At 44.6% G+C, this 20,533-nt stretch overlaps 4 protein-coding genes across 7 annotated transcripts; 3 read left to right on the top strand and 1 right to left on the bottom strand.

Moving 5' to 3' along the window:
* The first annotated feature begins 204 nt into the window (after positions 1-204).
* On the top strand, positions 205-8,217 carry LOC126401766 (histone-arginine methyltransferase CARM1-like). Of its 2 annotated transcripts, none has more exons than XM_050063254.1 (15): positions 205-333; positions 625-733; positions 921-1,046; positions 1,137-1,291; positions 1,375-1,479; positions 1,592-1,702; positions 2,239-2,416; positions 2,766-2,856; positions 4,092-4,173; positions 4,421-4,506; positions 6,783-6,872; positions 7,136-7,273; positions 7,437-7,526; positions 7,619-7,709; positions 7,962-8,217. In XM_050063254.1, the coding sequence occupies exons 1-15, from the start codon at positions 229-231 to the stop codon at positions 8,043-8,045; spliced, it is 1,641 nt and encodes a 546-aa protein (XP_049919211.1). In that variant the 5' UTR covers positions 205-228; the 3' UTR covers positions 8,046-8,217. The 2 variants fall into 2 exon arrangements, 1 of the variants encoding a protein (XP_049919211.1); XR_007571121.1 differs by having other exon boundaries at positions 206-333; positions 7,614-7,709; positions 7,962-8,020.
* Positions 8,218-9,346: 1,129 nt separating this feature from the next.
* On the top strand, positions 9,347-11,452 carry cnot9 (CCR4-NOT transcription complex subunit 9). 2 transcript variants are annotated; one of them, XM_050063267.1, is made up of 8 exons: positions 9,347-9,529; positions 9,709-9,888; positions 10,029-10,144; positions 10,245-10,354; positions 10,446-10,555; positions 10,657-10,755; positions 10,838-10,929; positions 11,046-11,452. In XM_050063267.1, the coding sequence occupies exons 1-8, from the start codon at positions 9,512-9,514 to the stop codon at positions 11,212-11,214; spliced, it is 894 nt and encodes a 297-aa protein (XP_049919224.1). In that variant the 5' UTR covers positions 9,347-9,511; the 3' UTR covers positions 11,215-11,452. The 2 variants fall into 2 exon arrangements, with proteins under 2 accessions (XP_049919224.1, XP_049919226.1); XM_050063269.1 differs by having other exon boundaries at positions 9,347-9,621.
* Positions 11,453-11,656: 204 nt separating this feature from the next.
* On the top strand, positions 11,657-20,506 carry LOC126401765 (gastrula zinc finger protein XlCGF57.1-like). 2 transcript variants are annotated; one of them, XM_050063252.1, is made up of 4 exons: positions 11,657-11,930; positions 12,443-13,816; positions 14,278-14,510; positions 19,319-20,506. In XM_050063252.1, exons 1-4 carry the CDS (start codon positions 11,744-11,746, stop codon positions 19,331-19,333), a joined length of 1,809 nt encoding a protein of 602 aa, XP_049919209.1. In that variant the 5' UTR covers positions 11,657-11,743; the 3' UTR covers positions 19,334-20,506. The 2 variants fall into 2 exon arrangements, with proteins under 2 accessions (XP_049919209.1, XP_049919210.1); XM_050063253.1 differs by lacking the exon at positions 19,319-20,506 and having other exon boundaries at positions 11,659-11,930; positions 12,443-13,882; positions 14,278-14,416.
* LOC126401771 (gastrula zinc finger protein XlCGF8.2DB-like) lies at positions 16,070-18,025 on the bottom strand. Its single transcript, XM_050063266.1, has 2 exons — positions 17,560-18,025; positions 16,070-17,183 (listed from the first exon to the last, which is right to left on the bottom strand). Exons 1-2 carry the CDS (start codon positions 17,651-17,653, stop codon positions 16,132-16,134), a joined length of 1,146 nt encoding a protein of 381 aa, XP_049919223.1. The 5' UTR covers positions 17,654-18,025; the 3' UTR covers positions 16,070-16,131.
* Positions 20,507-20,533: the final 27 nt, after the last annotated feature.

The following is a 20,533-nucleotide window of genomic DNA, read 5'->3' as shown; positions in this document are numbered from 1 at the left end:
TGTACAAATGTAAAATGCTAACAGCTGCTAACATGTTGGATCCAATAAGATTTAAAGATACATTTCAATTTTTTTCCCCCAGAAATGCTGCAGATTTCTCTTTTCTTTTTTACCACTTTTCTCTCTCTTTCCCCCCTCCCGTCTCTCCTCCCCTTTTCCTCCACCTCCTCCCCTTCTGGCCTCTCCTTGCCTTTCTTCTCCAGGAGCAGCTTTCTTTCACACTGAAGAATGGGGGAGAAGAGCGAGGAGTCGTTGGCTTTCGCTGTCCGGGTCTTCACTCTGCGGGAGGAGGAGGTGAGCTCCGAGGAGGATCACATGGACACACATGAGGAGGTAGGCGTTGAAGCTGCAGGGGGCGCACTGCTCCTCTTGGCTTGGTCATGTCTTTATGGGATGCATTTATAGTAAATCAATGGTTGGTCCGCCAGGTAACAAACTCGTCATGACAGAAGATGATTCCAGTTCTTAGTCTTATCTAGTCAGCTTTTAATTCCTTTTCTTGCCATGAAACTGAATCAGTCGCCTGTTTGAATCATTTAAATCTTCATCATGTCACCAGTCCTGGTCTTGCATGGTTTGGTTTGATGTGTCCAGTGATAAAACCCAGTGTGTTGTGTTCTGAAGGAGGCGAGCGGGGAGCAGCAGGTCAGTGTGTGCAGACAGAGAGCAGATCAAGAGCTCACTCTGCTGCTCACCACAGGCCTGGAGGCTCAGCAGCTCACTGTGCGTGATGGTGAGCAGGTGCACACACACACACACACATGCTATGTTTGCTCATGTAGAGAACAGCAGGGACAGGCGGTGTAGTAGCGGAAAACGTGCAAAGTAGATAAAATGTTCGAACACTCTGTTACAAGTCAAAATTTTGTCTCAAACGTCAAGCGTCCGTTTCTGTGTGGTTTCAACCAAACTGTTTCCAGCCAACAGAGCATCAGTCTTCCACTTCACCGTGTCCAAGGAGATGGACTGCTGCCAGGTCGGAGGACAGTCCTTCCTGGTCACAGTCGGAGAGCTGAGTCTTCTGTTGCAGTTCAAAACTCCAACTGGTTTGTACAGTTTATGCTTGAGTTCATACTGTGTATAATCCTTGTGGTTGGTATGTCATGTAAAGCATCCTCTCCTCACTGACCGTCCAGACATGAAGAGCTTCCAGCAGGTATTAAAGACGGGGGGCGATGAAGAGACAAGGAAAGGTTGCCCAGAAGGACATGAGAGAGGAAACAAGGATGCGGAGAAACATTCGAGGAGACATCCGACTGTGTTTGAAAAATGGACGACACAGGGCTACGAGGTAGGCCACCCACCATGCAGGGGTAAATAGATAGACCTGAAAACGACTTCAGATTGATCAGTGTTGTGTGTGTGTGTGTGTAGTTCCACAACTGTGTGTCCCAGCAGCAGAGTCTGCTTCAGGACTACCTGAGGACCGGTACCTACCACAGAGCCATTCTACTCAATGAGACCGACTTCAGAGACAAGGTGACCGTAGACAGAATCCATGAGTGTACATGTACGTGTGTATTTTAAAGGTTTGTGATTTTCATGTGAAGCTCACAGCTGCCTGCCCGTTCTGCTCTTCCTGTCTCTGTAGGTGGTCCTGGATGTGTGTTGTGGTTCTGGTATTCTGTCTTTCTTCGCAGTCCAAGCTGGAGCCACCAGAGTGTATGCTGTTGAGTCCAGCCCCATGGCCAAGTTTACACAGGTCAGCAGATTTAAACCCTCCGTCCTCCCATCTTCATCACTATAATGTCAGCTTAGGGAGGTTTTAAAACTGCTCACCACTGTTCGAGTCTCTGTTGCTAACCTACAAGAGAGATTTGGATCTCCCAACTCAAACGCAGAGTTGGAGAGTAATGTTTTGTGTGTGTTGGCTTGGATAGAGCCGAAAAAGACACTGTAGCAAAACACTAGACACACATCAAGTACATACATCACATGCAGAGCATGGCATTCTGGGGAGTTAATGGGTTGCGGCAACATCTGGCCCTGAGTTCAGAAGGCAAGGGGCCGTACAGAGATGCTGATGCACACAGTTCTGGGTGTAGACCGATATATGGGGATTAAATACTGAACATTATCTTGGGTTTCGATGTACCTGCTCCACAGCAGGTAATCACAAGTACCGGCGCCAGATTGCTCAGCGCACCACAAAGACTGAAGAGATTGTTTTGTGATAATGTGGTCCTACAGTTTTAAGGTGTTCTTATCGAATGCTACATGTCTCTGTCTCCTGTGCAGATCCTGGTCCAGAGTAACTGTCTGTCTGAGCAGATCAGGGTCCTGGAAGGGGAGGTGGAGGAGGTCAGCTGTCCTGACATGGTAGATGTCATCGTCTCTGAACCGATGGGATACATGCTGCTCAGTGAAAGGCTCATGGAGAGCTTCTTGCATGCCCGAAAATGGCTCAAACCCAATGGTAGGAGTAGAGGGACGTCAGGGACGCAATGAATGACCAAAGGAATGATTAAGATATGCAAATCATGACAATTGTTCGAGGTATACATGTAACTTTGGGAAAGGTGCATGAGTGCGAAGCAGCACACAGATCATGACTTGTTTAGGTCTTGAAACACAAGTGACAAACTAAGACTTGCCCCAGGACTTACCCACTGTATCTCAACTTGGGACAAGTTGGTATTAACCAGGGTTTTGACGTGGGACTTTCTGTCTTGACAACTAATTTTCAGGGTAACTCCAGCCTAAATGTCTGACTGTGTGTTTGACTCTTGTGTTTTCTGTCATACTTTTTCTCTCTCTCTTTCCAGGTCTGATGTTTCCCTCCTATGGTGATATTCATCTGGCTCCCTTCAGTGACGAGCAGCTCTACTTCGAACACTACACACGGGCCACTTTCTGGTCTCTCTCGCTCTCTCTCTCTTTTTCTCACACACACACACACACACACACATGCACAGGCATAAATCCATGCATGAGGAAGCAAACACACTGGGCGCCTTTCTTCCCCTCTGTCTCTGTCTTTCTCACACAGACACACATGTGACCCCAGTCAGGCATGTTTCCTGTGGGTGTAAAACGCTTGGGTTAAGTCCAGTCCTGACTCACACGGGCCAGTCAAGGCTTTGACTGATATGGGCTTTTGTAAGTTAGGGATGAAGCTGATATTTTGTACTAAAAGTTAATAGAGTTAAGATTTCCTCACAGGAAATTCAGTCTTTTTCCAGAAGCGTTGTAACCCAGGACAAATATCAGTCAAGTATCGTTAAGGTAGGAAAGTACATACTATATTTCCATCTGGCTGAAGAGTAATGTTCCATTCATCCATCCATTTTCATCCACTTATCCGGGGCTGGCAGCAGGCTGAGCTCGGGGGTACACCCGCCTGGCGCCTCTCACACCCTGGGCATCTCTAGAAAAGGTGAGAGTCCAGACCCTGTCAAGGAGTTTGGTTCCAGAACCAGGTCTATACACAGAGGTGAGCCGAGTTGGTACCACTCCACCTCCCGCACCAGCTGTGGTTCCTTCATTCAGCCTCAGCTGCTGCACCTGGCTATAGTGATGCAACGAACATATCAAATGTAAGAGACATGTAACCCATAGAAACGATACAGAGACGTAAAGGGAAGAAGGCGTTTTTGATTCACTGCAGTAGTTTTTCGTCCACAAATGAAAACATGTTTCTGCTATCTTCATGTATTTCTGGAAAATGCGTGCAAACACTACATCCTTTGTTGTGTGGCTTGTCTCTGCACAAGTGTTTTGCACAACCAGTGTGTGTGTGTACACATTGCCATGGTCTGTGCCCTTCACTGCTCCACCACTATGCAAAAGTCAGGCTCAGTCAGCCTTGAGGAATGAAGGTAAACTATAAACTGATGTTGTTCACCAGAACTGTTTTCGCAGAAACACTGAGGAAAAGACTTAACTTTGTCCTTTACACTACTTCCAGCTTTAACGCTGATGTTCTGAGCCTTTGTGCCTTTTAATCCAATATCCTACAATTTAGTTGAGCACAAGAGGAGACTCGGCAAGAGTCAGAGGTCATCGTGTTTAAATGTGTGGAATAAAGAAATCAATCTATATCAATCAGTTGGCTGTGGGAGTTACCTCACTGTTAATTCTGCTTTCTTCAGGCAGCAGAAAAGCTTCTTTGGAGTTAACCTGAGTGCTCTTTACACAGCCGCAGTGGATGAGTTCTTCAAGCAGCCTATCGTGGTACGTGTGTGTCAACAGTAACCCCCATATAACATCAGCGTGTTTTGACAAATGCATGTTACAGCACAGCAATGTTCTAACTATATTATGTTGTATTATAGTGGAAGTATAACATTTCTAAACCTGTGGCTTCAAATGCCCTGGAGTCAAAATGTGTGGCTAGAATTCAAACAAAAGTACTATATATAATATGGATTCTATATTTATGTAAATTTTTAACAGACTCCTCGTTTATTGTGTCTTTCAGGACACATTTGATGTGCAGATCCTGATGGCCAGGTCTGTCAAGCACTGCATCAACTTCATGGAGGCTAAAGAAGAAGACTTACACAGGTTAGACCCTTAACAAGTTAGACCCATTAACAGGTTAGACCCATCATGAGGTTAGACCCTCAACAGGATAGACCCTTAACAGGTTAGACCCATCATGAGGTTAGACCCTCAACAGGATAGACCCTTAACAGGTTCGACCCATCATGAGGTTAGACCCTCAACAGGATAGACCCATCAACAGGATAGACCCATCATGAGGTTAGACCCTCAACAGGATAGACCCATCAACAGGTTAGACCCATCATAAGGTTAGACCCTCAACAGGAGAGACCCATCATGAGGTTAGACCCTTAACAGGATAGACCCATCAACAGGTTAGACCCATCATGAGGTTAGAACCTGAACAGTTTAGACCCTTAACAGGATAGACCCATCAACAGGTTAGACCCATCATGAGGTTAGAACCTGAACAGGTTAGACCCTTAACAGGATAGACCCATCAACAGGTTAGACACATCATGAGGTTAGACCCTCAACAAGATAGACCCAAAATGAGGTTAGACCCTCAACAGGAGAGACCCATCATGAGGTTAGACCCTCAACAGGATAGACCCATCATGAGGTTAGACCCTCAACAGGAGAGACCCATCATGAGGTTAGACCCTCAACAGGATAGACACATCATGAGGTTAGAACCTGAACAGGTTAGACCCATCAACAGGTTAGACACATCATGAGGTTAGACCCTCAACAGGATAGACCCAAAATGAGGTTAGACCCTCAACAGGAGAGACCCATCATGAGGTTAGACCCTCAACAGGATAGACCCATCATGAGGTTAGACCCTCAACAGGAGAGACCCATCATGAGGTTAGACCCTCAACAGGATAGACCCTTAACAGGTTAGTCCCATTATGAGGTCAGACCCCTAGCAGGTTAGATCCATCATAAGGTTAGACCCTCAACAGGATAGACCCATCAACAAGTTAGACCCATCAACAGGTTAGACACATCATGAGGTTAGACCCTCAACAGGATAGACACATCATGAGGTTAGACCCTCAACAGGATAGACCCATCATGAGGTTAGACCCTCAACGGGATAGACCCATCATGAGGTTAGACGCTCAACAGGAGAGACCCATCATGAGGTTAGACCCTCAACAGGATAGACCCATCATGAGGTTAGACCCTCAACGGGATAGACCCATCATGAGGTTAGACCCTCAACAGGATAGACCCATCATGAGGTTAGACCCTCAACAGGATAGACCCTTAACAGGTTAGTCCCATTATGAGGTCAGACCCCTAGCAGGTTAGATCCATCATAAGGTTAGACCCTCAACAGGATAGACCCATCAACAAGTTAGACCCATCAACAGGTTAGACACATCATGAGGTTAGACCCTCAACAGGATAGACACATCATGAGGTTAGACCCTCAACAGGATAGACCCATCATGAGGTTAGACCCTCAACGGGATAGACCCATCATGAGGTTAGACGCTCAACAGGAGAGACCCATCATGAGGTTAGACCCTCAACAGGATAGACCCATCATGAGGTTAGACCCTCAACAGGATAGACCCTTAACAGGTTAGTCCCATTATGAGGTCAGACCCCTAGCAGGTTAGATCCATCATAAGGTTAGATCCTCAACAGGATAGACCCATCATGAGGTTAGACCCTTAAAAGGTGAGACGTAGTGATGTCCAAATGAAGCTTCATGAACCACCAGTTGTATTTGCTGAACCCACTAGATGGTGCTCTTGGTTGGTTTAAGGGATGACAGTGCAGTTTGTTGAACAAAGAGTGCCAGAGTGGACCCAAAAAAATAAAGAAAATGGTTCATGAAGTTTCATTTGGCCATTGCTAGGTGAAACAAAACTGCACTTCCATTCCTTGAGCTTTTTTCAACTGGTGGTTCATGAAGCTTCATTCATCACTAGTTAGACCCATCAACAGGTAAGACCCATCTTGGGGTTAGACCCTTAACAGGTTAAACTCATAATCAAAACCAGAGAAGAACTGAAGGGCACCTAGAGAGCATGGTCCTTCGCCAAGGCCAAATGTCCTATCTCACAATGTTATCCAAAGTGAAAAATAATTTGTGTATCCACTCTGTGATTCGGATATACTCCAAAATTTGAATCGTTCCATGCTACACCTGTCCACCAAGTTTCATGAAAACTGAGCCAGTAGTTTTTTCCATAATCCTGCTGACAAACAAACGCCCTTGGGGGAGAGAATCATACTGATACAACCAATGGTTTTAATTCTTACATGCTAAGTAAGAGACTAGGAATCAAACTTGTGTTTGTGTTTTTTTTTTACAGAATGGAGATTCCCTTTGAGTTTACACTGCTGCAGTCTGGTCTGTGCCATGGACTTGCCTTCTGGTTTGATGTGGCCTATTTGGGATCCAAGTAAAGAATACACAAGTGTTCCAGTCTGACATATTGTATTGCTTTGACTGATTCATGGTTTGAAGAAAGCAACTGCTTTTTGATACATTGAATCTTTTGAACAAATAACAGAGAGCTTTTCCATCCAAAGACTTTGCATTTGAGCAACTGAAACTCATGTTAAGACATTTATATCATATTAGCTGGCACATTTCTTGTTTAACTTTAATCCCTTGACATAAAATACTCAGTTGAAGTCAGTGTGAGAATGTCTGTCCCTGCAGGTCAACAGTGTGGCTCTCCACAGCTCCCACAGAGCCTCTGACCCGCTGGCATCAGGTCAGATGTTTGCTTCAGACGCCGCTGTTCGCCAAGCTGGGACAAACTCTGTCAGGGACGGTCCTACTGGCCGCTAACAACAGGTACGCCTGTGCGCTGTGAGCATCCCCTGCATATCATCATGGTAGTTTTGGTTGTTTGGTTTTAAGACCAATTCATGAAACTGGCAAACACTCTCGTGGAAGATGGTTTCAGTCTGTAACCTGTAAGAGTATTAAATATTCATGAACATTTTCCACATTCCAGGCAGAGCTATGATATCCACATCACCGCCACAGTCGACCAGTCAGGCTTTAGGTCCGGAAATGTCCTGGACCTCAAGAACCCTTTCTTCAGGTGACTGCTTCTTCCTCTCTAATACATACAACCATTAAACCACAGCTACGGCTGTTGTCCTAGAGCTGAAACTGTGACTGTGTGCAGGGTAGCATCTTGGTAGAGAGCTCTGGGCCGCTGGTACCCAGGAGATTCAGAGAGGATGGCCTGCCTCCTCCAGGATGCAGAGTGAGGAGGTTAGAGGTAAGCTTGGACCGTGTGCATGTTAATGAACGATCAAAAGACGCACAGCTGCCACACTGCTGGCAGACGGAACAACTTCCTGACAATGCCAAAAGAGGGCACCAAGGGGCCGACAATCCTGCAGACTGAGGAGGGGGAATAACACCTACTGCAAAACATTCGCTTAGACTACATATGTTTATTGTTATAACATTATTATCATGAATTTAACAGTAACGTTTTTTCTTTTACCATCTCTCTCTTTCATCTCAGGAACGCCATAAGGAATCTTCAGATATCACATACACTCCCACACACCTCAAGTTTCTACTTTTTGTCAACAACCATCACTGCTGAATGTGAAGCCAAGGTTGAATTTGCTGAGTTGACACCCATTTAATCTAAGCTTCGGATTCTATATCAGTGTGCACTGTATTCATACACAGAAATCTGTATGAGGACAGTGGCAACTAAAAATCATTTCTATACCAGCAGTATTTTGTATTCTGTAATAAACTTTCCCCTCACAAACTGTGTCAGTGGGATTCATTTTCATGTACATGCACATTGCGTAAAGCATATATGGGGACTGCATGGCTGTATGTTCAGTCTGTAGGTTATACTTGCCTGAATTACAGTACAGTGAATTTAAGAGCTTTCTAAAGGTATATCTATTAAGTGTTCATGCACTGCTACCTTTACATTTATCGGATGTAAAACTATGCATTTACAGTTTTGGAAAAATGTGTTCAACGTAACAAAATGTAGTGAAATATTGTTGGATCATTTAGGATTCATAGAACTATAATTATTAGTTTAGCATTACATTATCAATGTTGATTTTTATCGCTCAGGAATGGCCCATGGAACATGACAAAAAGCTCAAGGCATCAACCTGGCCTCCAAAGTCCCCAGATCCCAATTCGACTGGGCATCTATGGGACGTGCCGATACCCCAGACATACCGCCCATGCACGTTGGGGCTTCTATGGATTGGACATAGCTCTGACATGTCAAGGTATGGACACAGGAAGTCTAGGGATACCCGGTTGTGTCTGGCACCAGGGTCCTCACAGCAGATCCTTTGAGTTCTGTGGGTTGCAAGATGATGTATCAGCATGTCCCAAGGATGCTCAGTTGGATTTGGATCTGGGGAATTTGGAGGCCAAGTCAAGGCCTTGAGTTCTTTCTCATGTTCCTTGGTCCATTCCTGAGTGATGAGCACTGTTGCCATGAGGCGGGGTACTTGGTCTGGAAAGGTGTTTGAGTGGGTGGAACATGTCAGGTGGTATCCACATGAATGCCAGAACCAAAGGTTTCCCAGCAGAACAATGCATTGGAGCAAAATAATCAAAGCTATTCACTTCACCTGTCAGTGGTTTGAATATTTTGGCTGATGGGTGTACAGTAGAGAAACTCATATATGCTACTGATGAAGCTTTGGCGCCATCTGCTGGAGTGCTCCCACTGGTGCAACCGCACGCATTTATTAATATTCATGAAACTGAAAATAACTGTTTTAGTGCAACTTGCAAGGGTCATTCTGTGCTACAGAACTTTACAGCGATGGTGAGACCGTCTAAGTTGAGGAGAAGAAGAAGAAAAAATAAATAAATGCGTGGTTCTTTTTAATTGTCGTGCTTTTACTTCGAAAATACTCAACCGGAAGTGCTGCTAGCTAGCTCAACATGGCAGCCGCCGTAGCCTGATGTCTGCGTTTCAGCAGAATAACTCTGTTTTCCAGCACTGTGAAACGCTTACATTTGTTAAAGGGGTGTTTAAAAGGCCTTATATTACCGGGTTTACCCCAGGTGCTGCTAACAATGTTGGCTACAGGAGCGGTGAGTAACTTCATTTATCAGCTAACGTTAGCTAGCATTAGCTAACCTGAGATGGACGAGGAAAGTCAGTGGTAAATTCAGTTTGTGTACAAGTGAGTAAGACTGGCGTTAGTAACATGGTATTAACATGAATTTAAATGTATTTATTCTCACATTCTCATTTCCGGTGTTGCTGTCAGGCTGTAACCACAGCACTGGCACAGGTGGACAGAGAGAAGATCTACCAGTGGATAAATGAGCTGTCCAGTCCAGAGACCAGGGAGAACGCCCTGCTGGAGCTCAGCAAGAAGAGGGAGTCTGTCCCTGACCTGGCCCCCATGCTGTGGCACTCGTGTGGCACCATAGCGGCCCTGCTGCAGGTGAGTCTGGGCACTGGTTTCACTCTGGCAGTGCCCCCCCAGCAGAATCAAAGTTACTCAATTCACCTGTCGCTGGTTTTAATGTTTTGTCTGATCGGTGCATGTTGCCTTACCCGCATTTTCATCCCTGTCATCGCCAGGAAATCGTCAACATCTATCCATCAATCAACCCCCCCACCCTGACAGCACACCAGTCCAACAGAGTGTGTAACGCTCTTGCACTCCTCCAGTGTGTGGCCTCCCATCCAGAGACAAGGTAGGACTTCATGTGTGATTTCAAGGACTAGTAGGTCAAGTACTGAAAGCAGCCGTTCATCCAAAACAAATATGAAGACAACGATTTTTGTCCTTCGCAGGTCAGCTTTCCTGGCCGCGCACATCCCACTCTTCCTTTATCCTTTCTTACATACAGTGAGCAAAACACGGCCGTTCGAGTACCTCCGCCTCACCAGCTTAGGAGTCATAGGTAAGACATCTTTCCTGGCAGTACACTGTCAGTACTGTTCAGGTCTTGACAACGTTACGTCTCATTGGTTCCCTGCGTCACCTCTGTCCAGGTGCTTTGGTGAAAACAGATGAGCAGGAAGTGATCAACTTCCTGCTGACCACAGAGATCATTCCCTTGTGCCTTCGCATCATGGAGTCCGGCAGCGAGCTCTCCAAAACGGTACTCTGACCTGACAGTATCATCACACCCTGCACATTACCTCTCCTTATAGTGTAGTGTTACTGTATGTATTGACAGCTTGTGGTGTGTATATTTTTCAGGTTGCAACCTTCATACTACAGAAGATTCTCCTGGACGACACCGGGCTGGCGTACATCTGTCAAACATACGAACGTTTCTCCCATGTTGCTATGATTCTTGTAAGATTCTGTCTTCATTATTAAAATGTGTCATTTGTGTGCAGTTTTTCTTCTTGGCCCACACTCTCTGTCTCTATTTCAGGGTAAAATGGTCCTCCAGCTCTCCAAGGAGCCGTCAGCCCGCCTACTGAAGCATGTAGTTCGCTGTTACTTGCGCCTGTCCGACAACTCCAGGTATTTTTATCTCTAAAAAACAATTCCGATCAGGTTTATGTGTGTGTGTTCCCCACTTGTGATCACATCCTAGTTTCCCGCTCCAGCCTACATCATGTCATTGTTTGCTTGTGCAGAGCCAGAGAAGCTCTCCGTCAGTGCCTCCCCGACCAGCTCAAAGACACCACCTTCTCCCAGGTCCTGAAGGACGACACCACCACCAAGCGCTGGCTGGCCCAGCTGGTGAAGAACCTGCAGGAGGGTCAGGTCACCGACCCCCGGGGCATCCCTCTCCCTCCACAGTGACTCTCCCTCCGCTCCTCCCTGACCCCTGACAACACCAGCGAAGAACTGCCTAACAGATGAGCCATGTTTTTTATCAAAGACTTTCTAAGGAAAGGCTCGTGCCTGATGTTTTCAGACGTGCGAGCAAACGGCAACTCTGTTCCCACAGAGCCACGGTTTCAAAGACATTCACGTTCACTGCCTTGCCATGTGTTTTGCAGCTGATTTGGAGACCTGCAATAAATTGTTGCTCAACAAATATCAGCTTCAGCATGTTCATTCACCTGCAGATGCATTTATTAGCTGACACACATTGATATCGGAGCAGTAATTAATACGGTAAGGACGGTTGCTGAGTTGGTGTCACTGCCTTTTTGTGTGTGTTGAATTTTCTGTTGTTTATATTTCTTCTACAAGTGTAGATGTCACGTCATAAAAGCTTCAGGGCTTTTATTTTGAAGCCCAGACATCCACATGCAGCGGAAGTTACCGGAAGTTGGAGCTAGCTGGCGCCTCGTCGTAACGGCGAGTCCCGTTTTTTGTTTTTAAGATGTCTAAAGTCCAAATGCTGAGGTCGTTGGTGACGCAGCGACTAACTGCGGCTGCTGAGGAGATATTTGGGCTGTTTGAGAGAACGATAGCGGAGTACGAGGAGGAACTTTCTCGCGCAAAAGAGGAGAACGAGCGACAGCGGAAGCTACTGGAGCTGCGCGTGGAACCGGAAATAAACAGAGCAGGTTTGCAGGAGATTTTTTCTACTATATTGTGACTCCACTGCCCTGTATACAGACCCAGACCTAATAATACGACATATTGCTAACATTTATCTTCCTTCTGATACCTCAAGGTCAAAATACACCAATGTTTACACTGATTCCGGATGTTTAAGGTTTTTGTGGCCTTCAAAATAAAAGCCCAAGACGTGCCACAGTCCAATGAAATCTGAGGGAGTTTATTTTGTCTGCAGCGGTGTTTGAGTGGGTGGTATCCACATGAATTTCAGGACCAAAGGCTTCCCAGCAGAACAATGCATTGGAACAAAATATTCAAAGTTACCCAATTCACCTGTCACTGGTTTTAATGTTTTGGCTGATCGGTGTATAAGTACGCTGGTGATCCTTGACCTTGACATCAGGAGTGTTTCGTGAAGCCTTTCCTTTCACGAGACAGGTCTGACTTTGTTATCAAAATGCTCACAAGGTGTAACGAGTGTCACTGATGCATATCTGTGTTTCACCTTTACCTTCAGATGTCTTATCATCTATCGTCTTCAAAGTTATTGAGAATAAAGACGAGGTTTCCCCCGAGCGGCAGGAGTGGAGCTCCACTGCGCACATTAAAGAGGAAGAGGTGGAACTGTGGAGCAGTCAGGAGGGAGAGTGGTTTCAAGGGCTGGAGGAGGCTGATGTCACCAAGTTCCCTTTCACTCCTGTCCCTGTGAAGAGTGAAGATGATGAGGAGAAGCCTCAGTCTTTACAGCTTCACCGGAGCCAAACTGAACATATGGAAACAGAAGCTGATGGAGAGGACTGTGGAGGACTAGACCCAGAGCTAGATACTGTTCACGAGTCAGGGGACCTTTCCGAACTCCAGATTGATTTCAGTGACGTGTTGAAGGAGACCAGAGAACCTCTGTCAGGTTTAAATATTCTAAAAAATAACATATGTAACACCGACAAGAAATCATTCCGCTGCTCCGAGTGTGGCAAACAGTTTAGCCAGAACTCAAATCTGAAGACACATATGCGAATCCACACAGGGGAGAAACCGTTCGGTTGCTCTATTTGTGGCAAAAGATTTATACAGAAGGTTCATCTGACGTACCACATGGCCCGTCACACGGGGGAGAAACTATTCAGCTGCAGTGTGTGTGACCAAAGATTCACTTGGCTTTATCAGCTCAAAAACCATCAGTGTGTCTATCGTCCGTTCTCAGAGGCAGAGCCTCCTCCAGCTAGCAGCTCGACTGAACACATGGAAGCAGAAGCTGACGGAGAGGCCCCACACTGTTTTGCACCAAAGACCGAAGTCCTTCTGGGCGATATTGGAATAAATAACGGCAAGAAACAATTTAGCTGCTCTGATTGCGGTAAAACATTTGGCCGCAAGACGCACCTGTGGGAGCACGTGCGATCTCACACAGGAGAGAAACCATTCAGCTGCACAGTCTGCAAGAAGTGTTTCCCGTGGAGGAGACACTTACAGAGACACATGCGAGTCCACACAGGCGAGCAAAGACTGAGCTGCACTGTTTGTGACAAGACGTTCAATTGGCCGTATCAGCTCAGGCTCCATCAGTGTGTCGGCGAGTCGTCGCAGGTTCACGACGACCAAACACAGACTCATCGAGACCCTGTCGGTGAGATGAGACACCTTCCTAAGAAACAGTTTCCCTGCTCTGACTGCGGGAAAGTATTCGGGTACAAGGACTCCCTGCTGAGGCACATACGATGCCACACAGGAGAGAAACCGTTCAGCTGCTCAGTGTGTGGGAGACAGTTTAGAGAACGGGGGAATCTGGGACAGCACATGGTCATCCACACCGGGGAGAAACCTTTCAGCTGCAGTGTTTGTGACCAAAGGTTCAGCTGGCGGAAACAGCTCAAGAAACACAAGTGTGACGGTGAGAGCAGCAGGAAATGAACTCCCCTGTCTGGAAGTCTGCACTGCTGCATACTGATGGACTTCAGTGAGTGTGTTCCAGTGTAAATAATTGGAAATGTCCGTGTTTGTCTTTAAGATAGGCTTTGAAAAATGTTGCCTTATCCTTTAAGTGATTACTCATGTGTGTTCAGAGAGGAGCAGCCAATCAGACATGGGGGTTTATTTTGCCTTCCTGTGGTACGGCACAGATGGTTGTATGAATGCGAGTGTTAAAATATTGTGCACAGTTTAAGAGTATAACCATTAAAGTGAGTTGAAGCACACTGAACAACAGACTGAGGCGTCCATGTTTGTTTTCAGGCAAAGCTGGAAACTACTACTAACTGTATATTAGATATTGTATTGATATGATTGTTGATTATTGATCAAAAATGTGCGATGGAACCAGGAATTTTTTTTTTTACCTTTACGCTGATGCAGCGGGCCCTGGGTTCCTCCTGGTGCAGGACAATGCCCGGCCTCATGTGTCCAGAGTGTGTAGGCAGCTCCTGGATGATGAAGGTGTTGATGCCACTGACTGGCCCTCTTGTTCCCCTGCCCTCAATCCAACTGATAACCCATGCGAAGTTATGCATCTGACGCCGCCAAGTGCCGCCACAGACGGTCTAGGAGCTGCCCTGATCCAGGTCTGGGAGGAGATCCCCCACCGACAGGTAATAACATGAAAACTTTCTTGTTATACCAGATCTTTTTCACATTTTTACAAGATGTTTTCATCTTATAACAACAATGGATGGATATGTGCGATCTTGGTGACGGGCCAGACAATGTACGCAGCCTTACAGTTGTCCCTCAAAATAAAAACAAAAAAAACAGCTGTCTTCAGTGATTGTAATAGCGATGGCTCAGATATAGACAGGCTGTTGAATTCATATGCTAAACTTATGCAAATAGATCATGACAGGAACAACTTCATCAGTGATTACAAAAGCCACCTTTCGCAGCAGTACTGTATGTAACATGGCCAGAAGTGACCTTTGGCATTGCTGTGATATGCCACTGGTGAAATTTCTTTGAAAATAATGATTGATTATTTCAAAGGGTTATCAGTGTAGACATGTACCGATACCACATTTTCCTTCCCGATACTGATTCCGATCCCTGAACCTTAGGTATCTGCCGATACCGAGCACCAATCCGATACCAGCACATAAAATAAAAATGGATGGGATATGAATTGTTGTATGTCTCAACTCCTAAAACTCTATGTAAAATATTAAGACATAAATACATAATAGTAGAATGAATGCCATAAAACTTTTTTTTTATTATTATTATCCAGTGTTGACACAGATCAAGACACAGGTTAAAGTGCAGCCACACAATTTGGTAAAAAAGACATTTTAAAGGCTACAGTAGAATGCTTTTTAAGCTCCACTCCATTTCCATTACGTTTGGCATTACGTGGTATCGGATTGGTCATAGGTTGTACTCGCCGATACCCGATACCGCATTTTAGGCAGTATCGGAGGCATTTCTGATACTGGTATCGGTACAACTCTATATCAGTGACAGATGATTTTGATAGTTTTGTGTGAGAAAAATTTGGGATTAAACGGGTTAACTTTACTGTTCTTTCCTTCCTCATTTTTATTTACGTAATGTTTGAACTTGAAAAATATTAGTATAATCCTTTATTTCTATCCTCCTCCGCCTTGCACATACTGTACCTGCATATCCCTCTGGTTCCTGTTATTCATACATAAATATATGACATTTGCACGGCGCACTTTCGTACGTGTACAAAACCACTTACGATACTTCCTCTGACAGAACCAACTAGAAATCTGTACCACTCTTAAATCACAATGTCTGTTTCATGTCTGCTGTTAAAGTCTGTGTACACCTTTGCGCTGTCACACCAACAAAATTTTCAAAAATTTTCAAAAATTTTTTTAGTTTAAATGTGTCAGATTTCGTCAGTTTTCATCTGCAGTCCCTGAGGAAGTTAATATTACACATTAAAGGACAGGAACAGAAAGCACATTAACACATGGCACTGTTTTGGAGACTCCTAATCCGTTAATTTGTCGCCCCTATTATTTGAAGAATTAAAGAAAATCTCAATCTCTGGACTAAATTGTCCTGAATTCAGCTCCGCACTGAGCGCACAGATGTGAGATACACACTAAGTATTTACACAGTGTGAATAAGAAGTCAGATTGTTGATATTAGATGTCACATTCAAAACAAGACAGGAAATCAAAACTCATTTCTCAATGCCCATTTATTATATGATACATTCTTACACATCCATGTTGCTCTTGTCAACGTTTAGACACTCTGAGGAGCTTCTTCATGTTGACTTGCTGCGCCGCTGTTCTCACCAGCACACTCATGTCTCTTAAACTGGGACTGCCAAGTGAAGCTTCTGTCACACACACTGCAGCTAAACGGTTTCTCCCCCGTGTGAGCCGTCATGTGTCTCGTCATGTGTCCCTTCCTCGAGAAGCTCTTCCCGCAAACCGAGCAGACGAACGGTTTCACGCCCGTGTGGGTCCTCATGTGCTGAACCAGAGTGTGACGCTGGGTGAAACTCGTGTTGCAAACCAAGCAGCAGAAAGGTTTTTCTCCCGTGTGAATCCGGAAGTGCGCGACCAAATCGGAGCGCTGCCGGAATCTTTTGCTGCAGAGGGAGCAACTGAATGGTTTCTCCCCGGTGTGGACTCTCATGTGCTTCTCCAATGACCAACCGTGGCTGAAACTCGTGTCACAAACTGAGCAGCTGAAAGGTTTTTCACCTGAGTGACACCTCATGTGAGCGACCACGTGTTCCCTCCGATTGAAGCTCTTACTGCAAAACGAGCAGCTGAACGGTTTCTCTCCTGTGTGGCATCTCATGTGTCTTTTCAGATTCGTCTTGTGGCCGAATGGTTTTCCACACTCGGGGCAGATAAATGACTCCTTGTCAGTATCACTGATACTATTTGTCACACAGCTTAAACCTGACTGAGGTTTTGTGGGCTCCGTCCAGTCATCATCGCTGACGTCAGTCTCAGAGGAGTCTCCTGTCTTGTCATCGGTATCTGGTTCTGGTTGTCCACAGTCCTCTCCATCAGCTCCTGTTTCCTCCTGTTCAGATTGGCTCTGATGAAGCTGTGAGGACTGAGGCTTCTCCTCATCATCTTCACTCTTCACAGAGACAGGAGTGAATGGGAACTTGGTGGTATCAGCCTCCTCTAGTCCTTGAAGCTGCTCTCCTTCCTCACTGCTCCAGATTTCCTCCTCTTCCTCTTTAATGTGCGGAGGCTCTGGGTCCACCCTGGTGCTCCACACCTGCTGCTCAGGGGGAACCTCTTCTTTACTCACCAGCAGCTGCTGGACGTCTGCGGGACAGAACAAAGTGCAGACACACACATTATCAAGCTTGAGATATCAAAGATGATTATTATTTAGACAGTGTGTGTACAATGTGTGGCCACTGGTGTTCATGTACATTTAGCATTTAAGGGAACTGTTTCAGAAATGCAGAAAGCATTAAAAGTTAAAAGGGAAGAATGTTACTCTGGAAGCTTTTATTGTGAAATCCAGATGTATCCCGGAAGTACACTGCTTCTGCTCTAGCGTCAGCAATGAGGATGCTAATCAACATATGGCTCATTAAGTTCGCTACATGATGTCAGGAAACACTGAGAGGGGTTGTTTGCTGTGAAAGCGGTTTAATTAATGTCATAATTAACCGTGTCAACACCTTTCACTTACCGTAAAGTCCCGAATACAGCCGCTCTCCTGTTGCTGGTTTATCCGCAGTTAGTCGGTGCTTCACCAGCGCGCTCAGCATGTGGACTTTGGACATTTTCCCACAATGACACACTGTGTCATCACTCAAAGTCTGTCAAAAACACTGCCCTCTCCATGAACCAACTACTATGACTGCTGCAACAGTGCAAACTTCCGTCTCCCGCAGCCTGCTCCCACCCTGTGATCCCCAGCTAGCGTGCTAAGCTACATTTAGCATCTTGGTAGGTTAACGGGATGTAATTCAGAGGTAAAACACTCAGACAAAGGGTGAACAGCACAAAGACAACTCAGGCAGGTTTATCCAGACACACAGAGGCTCAGAGAACTCAGACCTGCTGAGATATCTCCTATAGAAAACAGCCAAACAGTCAACTAGACGCCATTTTGAATCTCTGTGAAGATAACGCATTAGGGGAAGCACTTCCGGTGTTGTTTCATGTTTGACTTTCCAAATAAAAGTCCGTATGATTTAAAGAAAAAAAAAAAAAATCAAATCATATTGTATATTATCTATAGTGAATAGAATTATATGTAAACAAAAAAAAAAAAAAAAAAAAAAAAAAAAAAAGAATAAAATTATTTAATACAAAGAAATGTGGTTGAAATAAAAAGAACTATCCCACAAATAAAAAAAAATAGAAAATTATTTTAAATAATGGAGGAAAAAAGAAACTATATTTATGCTAATTATTCTTATTACATTTTAAAATTTTGCTCATATAGTCATATAGGTTTTATTTTGACACGGCGCAGCTCCTGGTAGACTAAGCGACCAATAAAATCTTGCCGAATGATGACCTCTCTGGTCGACTATGAGAGGTCAGCCTTATGTCCTACAAATTAATGCCCCATAACTTGGAACTTGGAAAGAAATTTCATAGAAATTGCAAATAAAAAAATAGAAAATTACAAAAAAATATGGAAATAATTATAATTATTATTACTATTATTACTTTTAATTATTATAATTTTTAAGCACTCTTTCCAAGTCATTTCCTTGTTTGTTTATTACCTTTCTCTGCTTTTTTTTTTTTATTTATTTTTTTTAACTAATTTTCTTGTTTTTAATTTCTTTCCTTTTTCCCTTTTTTTAAATTTTTTTTTGATAATTTTGGGGGTAATTTCTTTTTGCTTTTTATCGTAATACTCACTATATCGCAACATATTTAAAATCGCAATAACATTGTTTCGCGATTTAAGTGTCATGATAATATCATATCGTATTGTAGACTTTGATAACAGTTATGGTACGTTAGAATGTTGCAGACTGTGTGCAGTTACAATAAAGTGTATGTGTGTAACTTGAAAATATGAATGTCATGTTTAGCATGGTTAAAGAAATAATGTTATTCTTTTTTTTTTTAAAGATATTTTTTGGGGCATTTTTAGCCTTTAATTGATAGGACAGACAAGTGTGAAAGGGGGAGAGAGAGGGGGGATGACATGCAGCAAGGGGCCATAGGCTGGAGTCGAACCCGGGCCGCTGCGGCAACAGCCTTGTACATGGGGCGCCTGCTCTATCCACTAAGCCACCGACGCCCCAAAATAATGTTATTCTAACTAAATGCTGCGTCTTTGGAGTTGGTTATTGAGGCTATATGACAAGTTAACATGGAATTTGACGGCCCACTCTTTTAATATTATTGCTGCATGCACCTGTCCTGTCAAGCTGGTGTATGTATATATGATTCGGTGTTTGTCTTTTACTGTAATTTGAAAGGTATCCACACTGTGAAACCTGAATGACCAGTGCCAACAGAAGGAAGACCTCATGTGTGGAGCGGTGTGTTTGGTGCCATTCATCTGGACTGTGGAGAAGGGAAACTGCATGGACAACATCCTGAGCTCTCAAATGGGTCGTGATTATGATGCTAGAAAAAGCAGCAAAATGCCCTTAGTTATAGTGTAGTGATGTATGTTAATCTTGCCACAGTATCACCCTAAAAATGGGGACAGTAAGAAACCATGCTGTTGGTACTTTCCACAACTTTCATAATATGGACCAAACTGAACTGAACTTTTTTTATATTTCCCTCCTACTTCAGGTCACCTATTGCAGAGGTTGCTGCTGGGTACTGTAGTTTTTTTTCTTTCTGGAGACGAGGTCATTAAGAGGGAGTCCCTCCATTTTAGTCTTGGCTCAGTCTGTGTAATTTGAGCTGGGAAGCTGATCTAAAGCTGTGGATTATTAATGCCTCCGAACCTGAGCAGGGAACACAGATGACGACCAAAGACGGACTTTTAATATTCAAAATTTACAAACATACGTGAGTGAGCTTTCAGGTGCGTTGGGTATGTCGGCAATGACTGCAGAGGTCACCTGGGCGCAGTTTGGTCATTTGATGGTGAATCTCTCTCAGATGTGTTGTCCCCATGGCCTGTGGCTTAACTGGCCTGATCAAAGTTTGATGAGCGGGGCTTAGTAACATTACACGGGACAGAAAACACTGTGGCTCTCTGTGGCGGAGCTCTGCTGGTCCTCCGCCTGGCATGAGGGTGTAGGGCTAGGGGAAACGGGGTGACTGTAAGCCTCTGCCAGTGAGTGTTGTTTGACAGCCGACAAGCTGCCAGACTGTGTTGTGGTTTTGGTTCCAGCTTAAGAAACAACTTCTCAGGCTCTTAACCAGTTGGTCGAATGGTTCATAATTAGGTGTGAGAACCGCAATGGAACCAATAGGGATGTCAGAAACAGCTCAGGTTGTATGGTGTGTCACATCCTTCCTCTAACAATTATCTATAAACTACCCACACAACAGCTCCACTTATCATCATCAGTATGTTTAGATGAGTTCAACCTGCTCCACTCTCCTTATCCAACGAATATAATTAATGTGCAACTCTCGGAGCAGTTTAAGCAAATGCTAAACAGGGCTAAGCAACGGGACAAAAAGGATCCGGAAAGAGGGATGGGGATGGGGAGGAGGGAAGCAGGGGA

Source organism: Epinephelus moara, chromosome 15 (assembly GCF_006386435.1).
Source record: "Epinephelus moara isolate mb chromosome 15, YSFRI_EMoa_1.0, whole genome shotgun sequence".
Lineage (NCBI taxonomy): Eukaryota > Metazoa > Chordata > Actinopteri > Perciformes > Serranidae > Epinephelus > Epinephelus moara.
This window is presented reverse-complemented; position numbering and strand designations above follow the sequence as displayed.

Bases quoted from the DNA above. Each gene is read 5' to 3' on its own strand.
- LOC126401765 (XM_050063252.1), top strand. From the start codon at position 11,744: ATGTCTAAAGTCCAAATGCTGAGGTCGTTGGTGACGCAGCGACTAACT. The intron at 11,931-12,442 runs GTTTGCAGGAGA...CTTTACCTTCAG, and splicing joins ACCGGAAATAAACAGAGCAG to ATGTCTTATCATCTATCGTC. The intron at 13,817-14,277 runs GTGAGAGCAGCA...ACGCTGATGCAG, and splicing joins CAAGAAACACAAGTGTGACG to CGGGCCCTGGGTTCCTCCTG.
- cnot9 (XM_050063267.1), top strand. The intron at 10,145-10,244 runs GTAGGACTTCAT...TGTCCTTCGCAG, and splicing joins GCCTCCCATCCAGAGACAAG to GTCAGCTTTCCTGGCCGCGC. The intron at 10,355-10,445 runs GTAAGACATCTT...ACCTCTGTCCAG, and splicing joins CACCAGCTTAGGAGTCATAG to GTGCTTTGGTGAAAACAGAT.
- LOC126401771 (XM_050063266.1), bottom strand. From the start codon at position 17,653: ATGTCCAAAGTCCACATGCTGAGCGCGCTGGTGAAGCACCGACTAACT. The intron at 17,184-17,559 runs GTAAGTGAAAGG...TCTGTCCCGCAG, and splicing joins GCTGTATTCGGGACTTTACG to ACGTCCAGCAGCTGCTGGTG.
- LOC126401766 (XM_050063254.1), top strand. From the start codon at position 229: ATGGGGGAGAAGAGCGAGGAGTCGTTGGCTTTCGCTGTCCGGGTCTTC. The intron at 334-624 runs GTAGGCGTTGAA...TGTGTTCTGAAG, and splicing joins ACATGGACACACATGAGGAG to GAGGCGAGCGGGGAGCAGCA. The intron at 734-920 runs GTGAGCAGGTGC...AACTGTTTCCAG, and splicing joins GCAGCTCACTGTGCGTGATG to CCAACAGAGCATCAGTCTTC.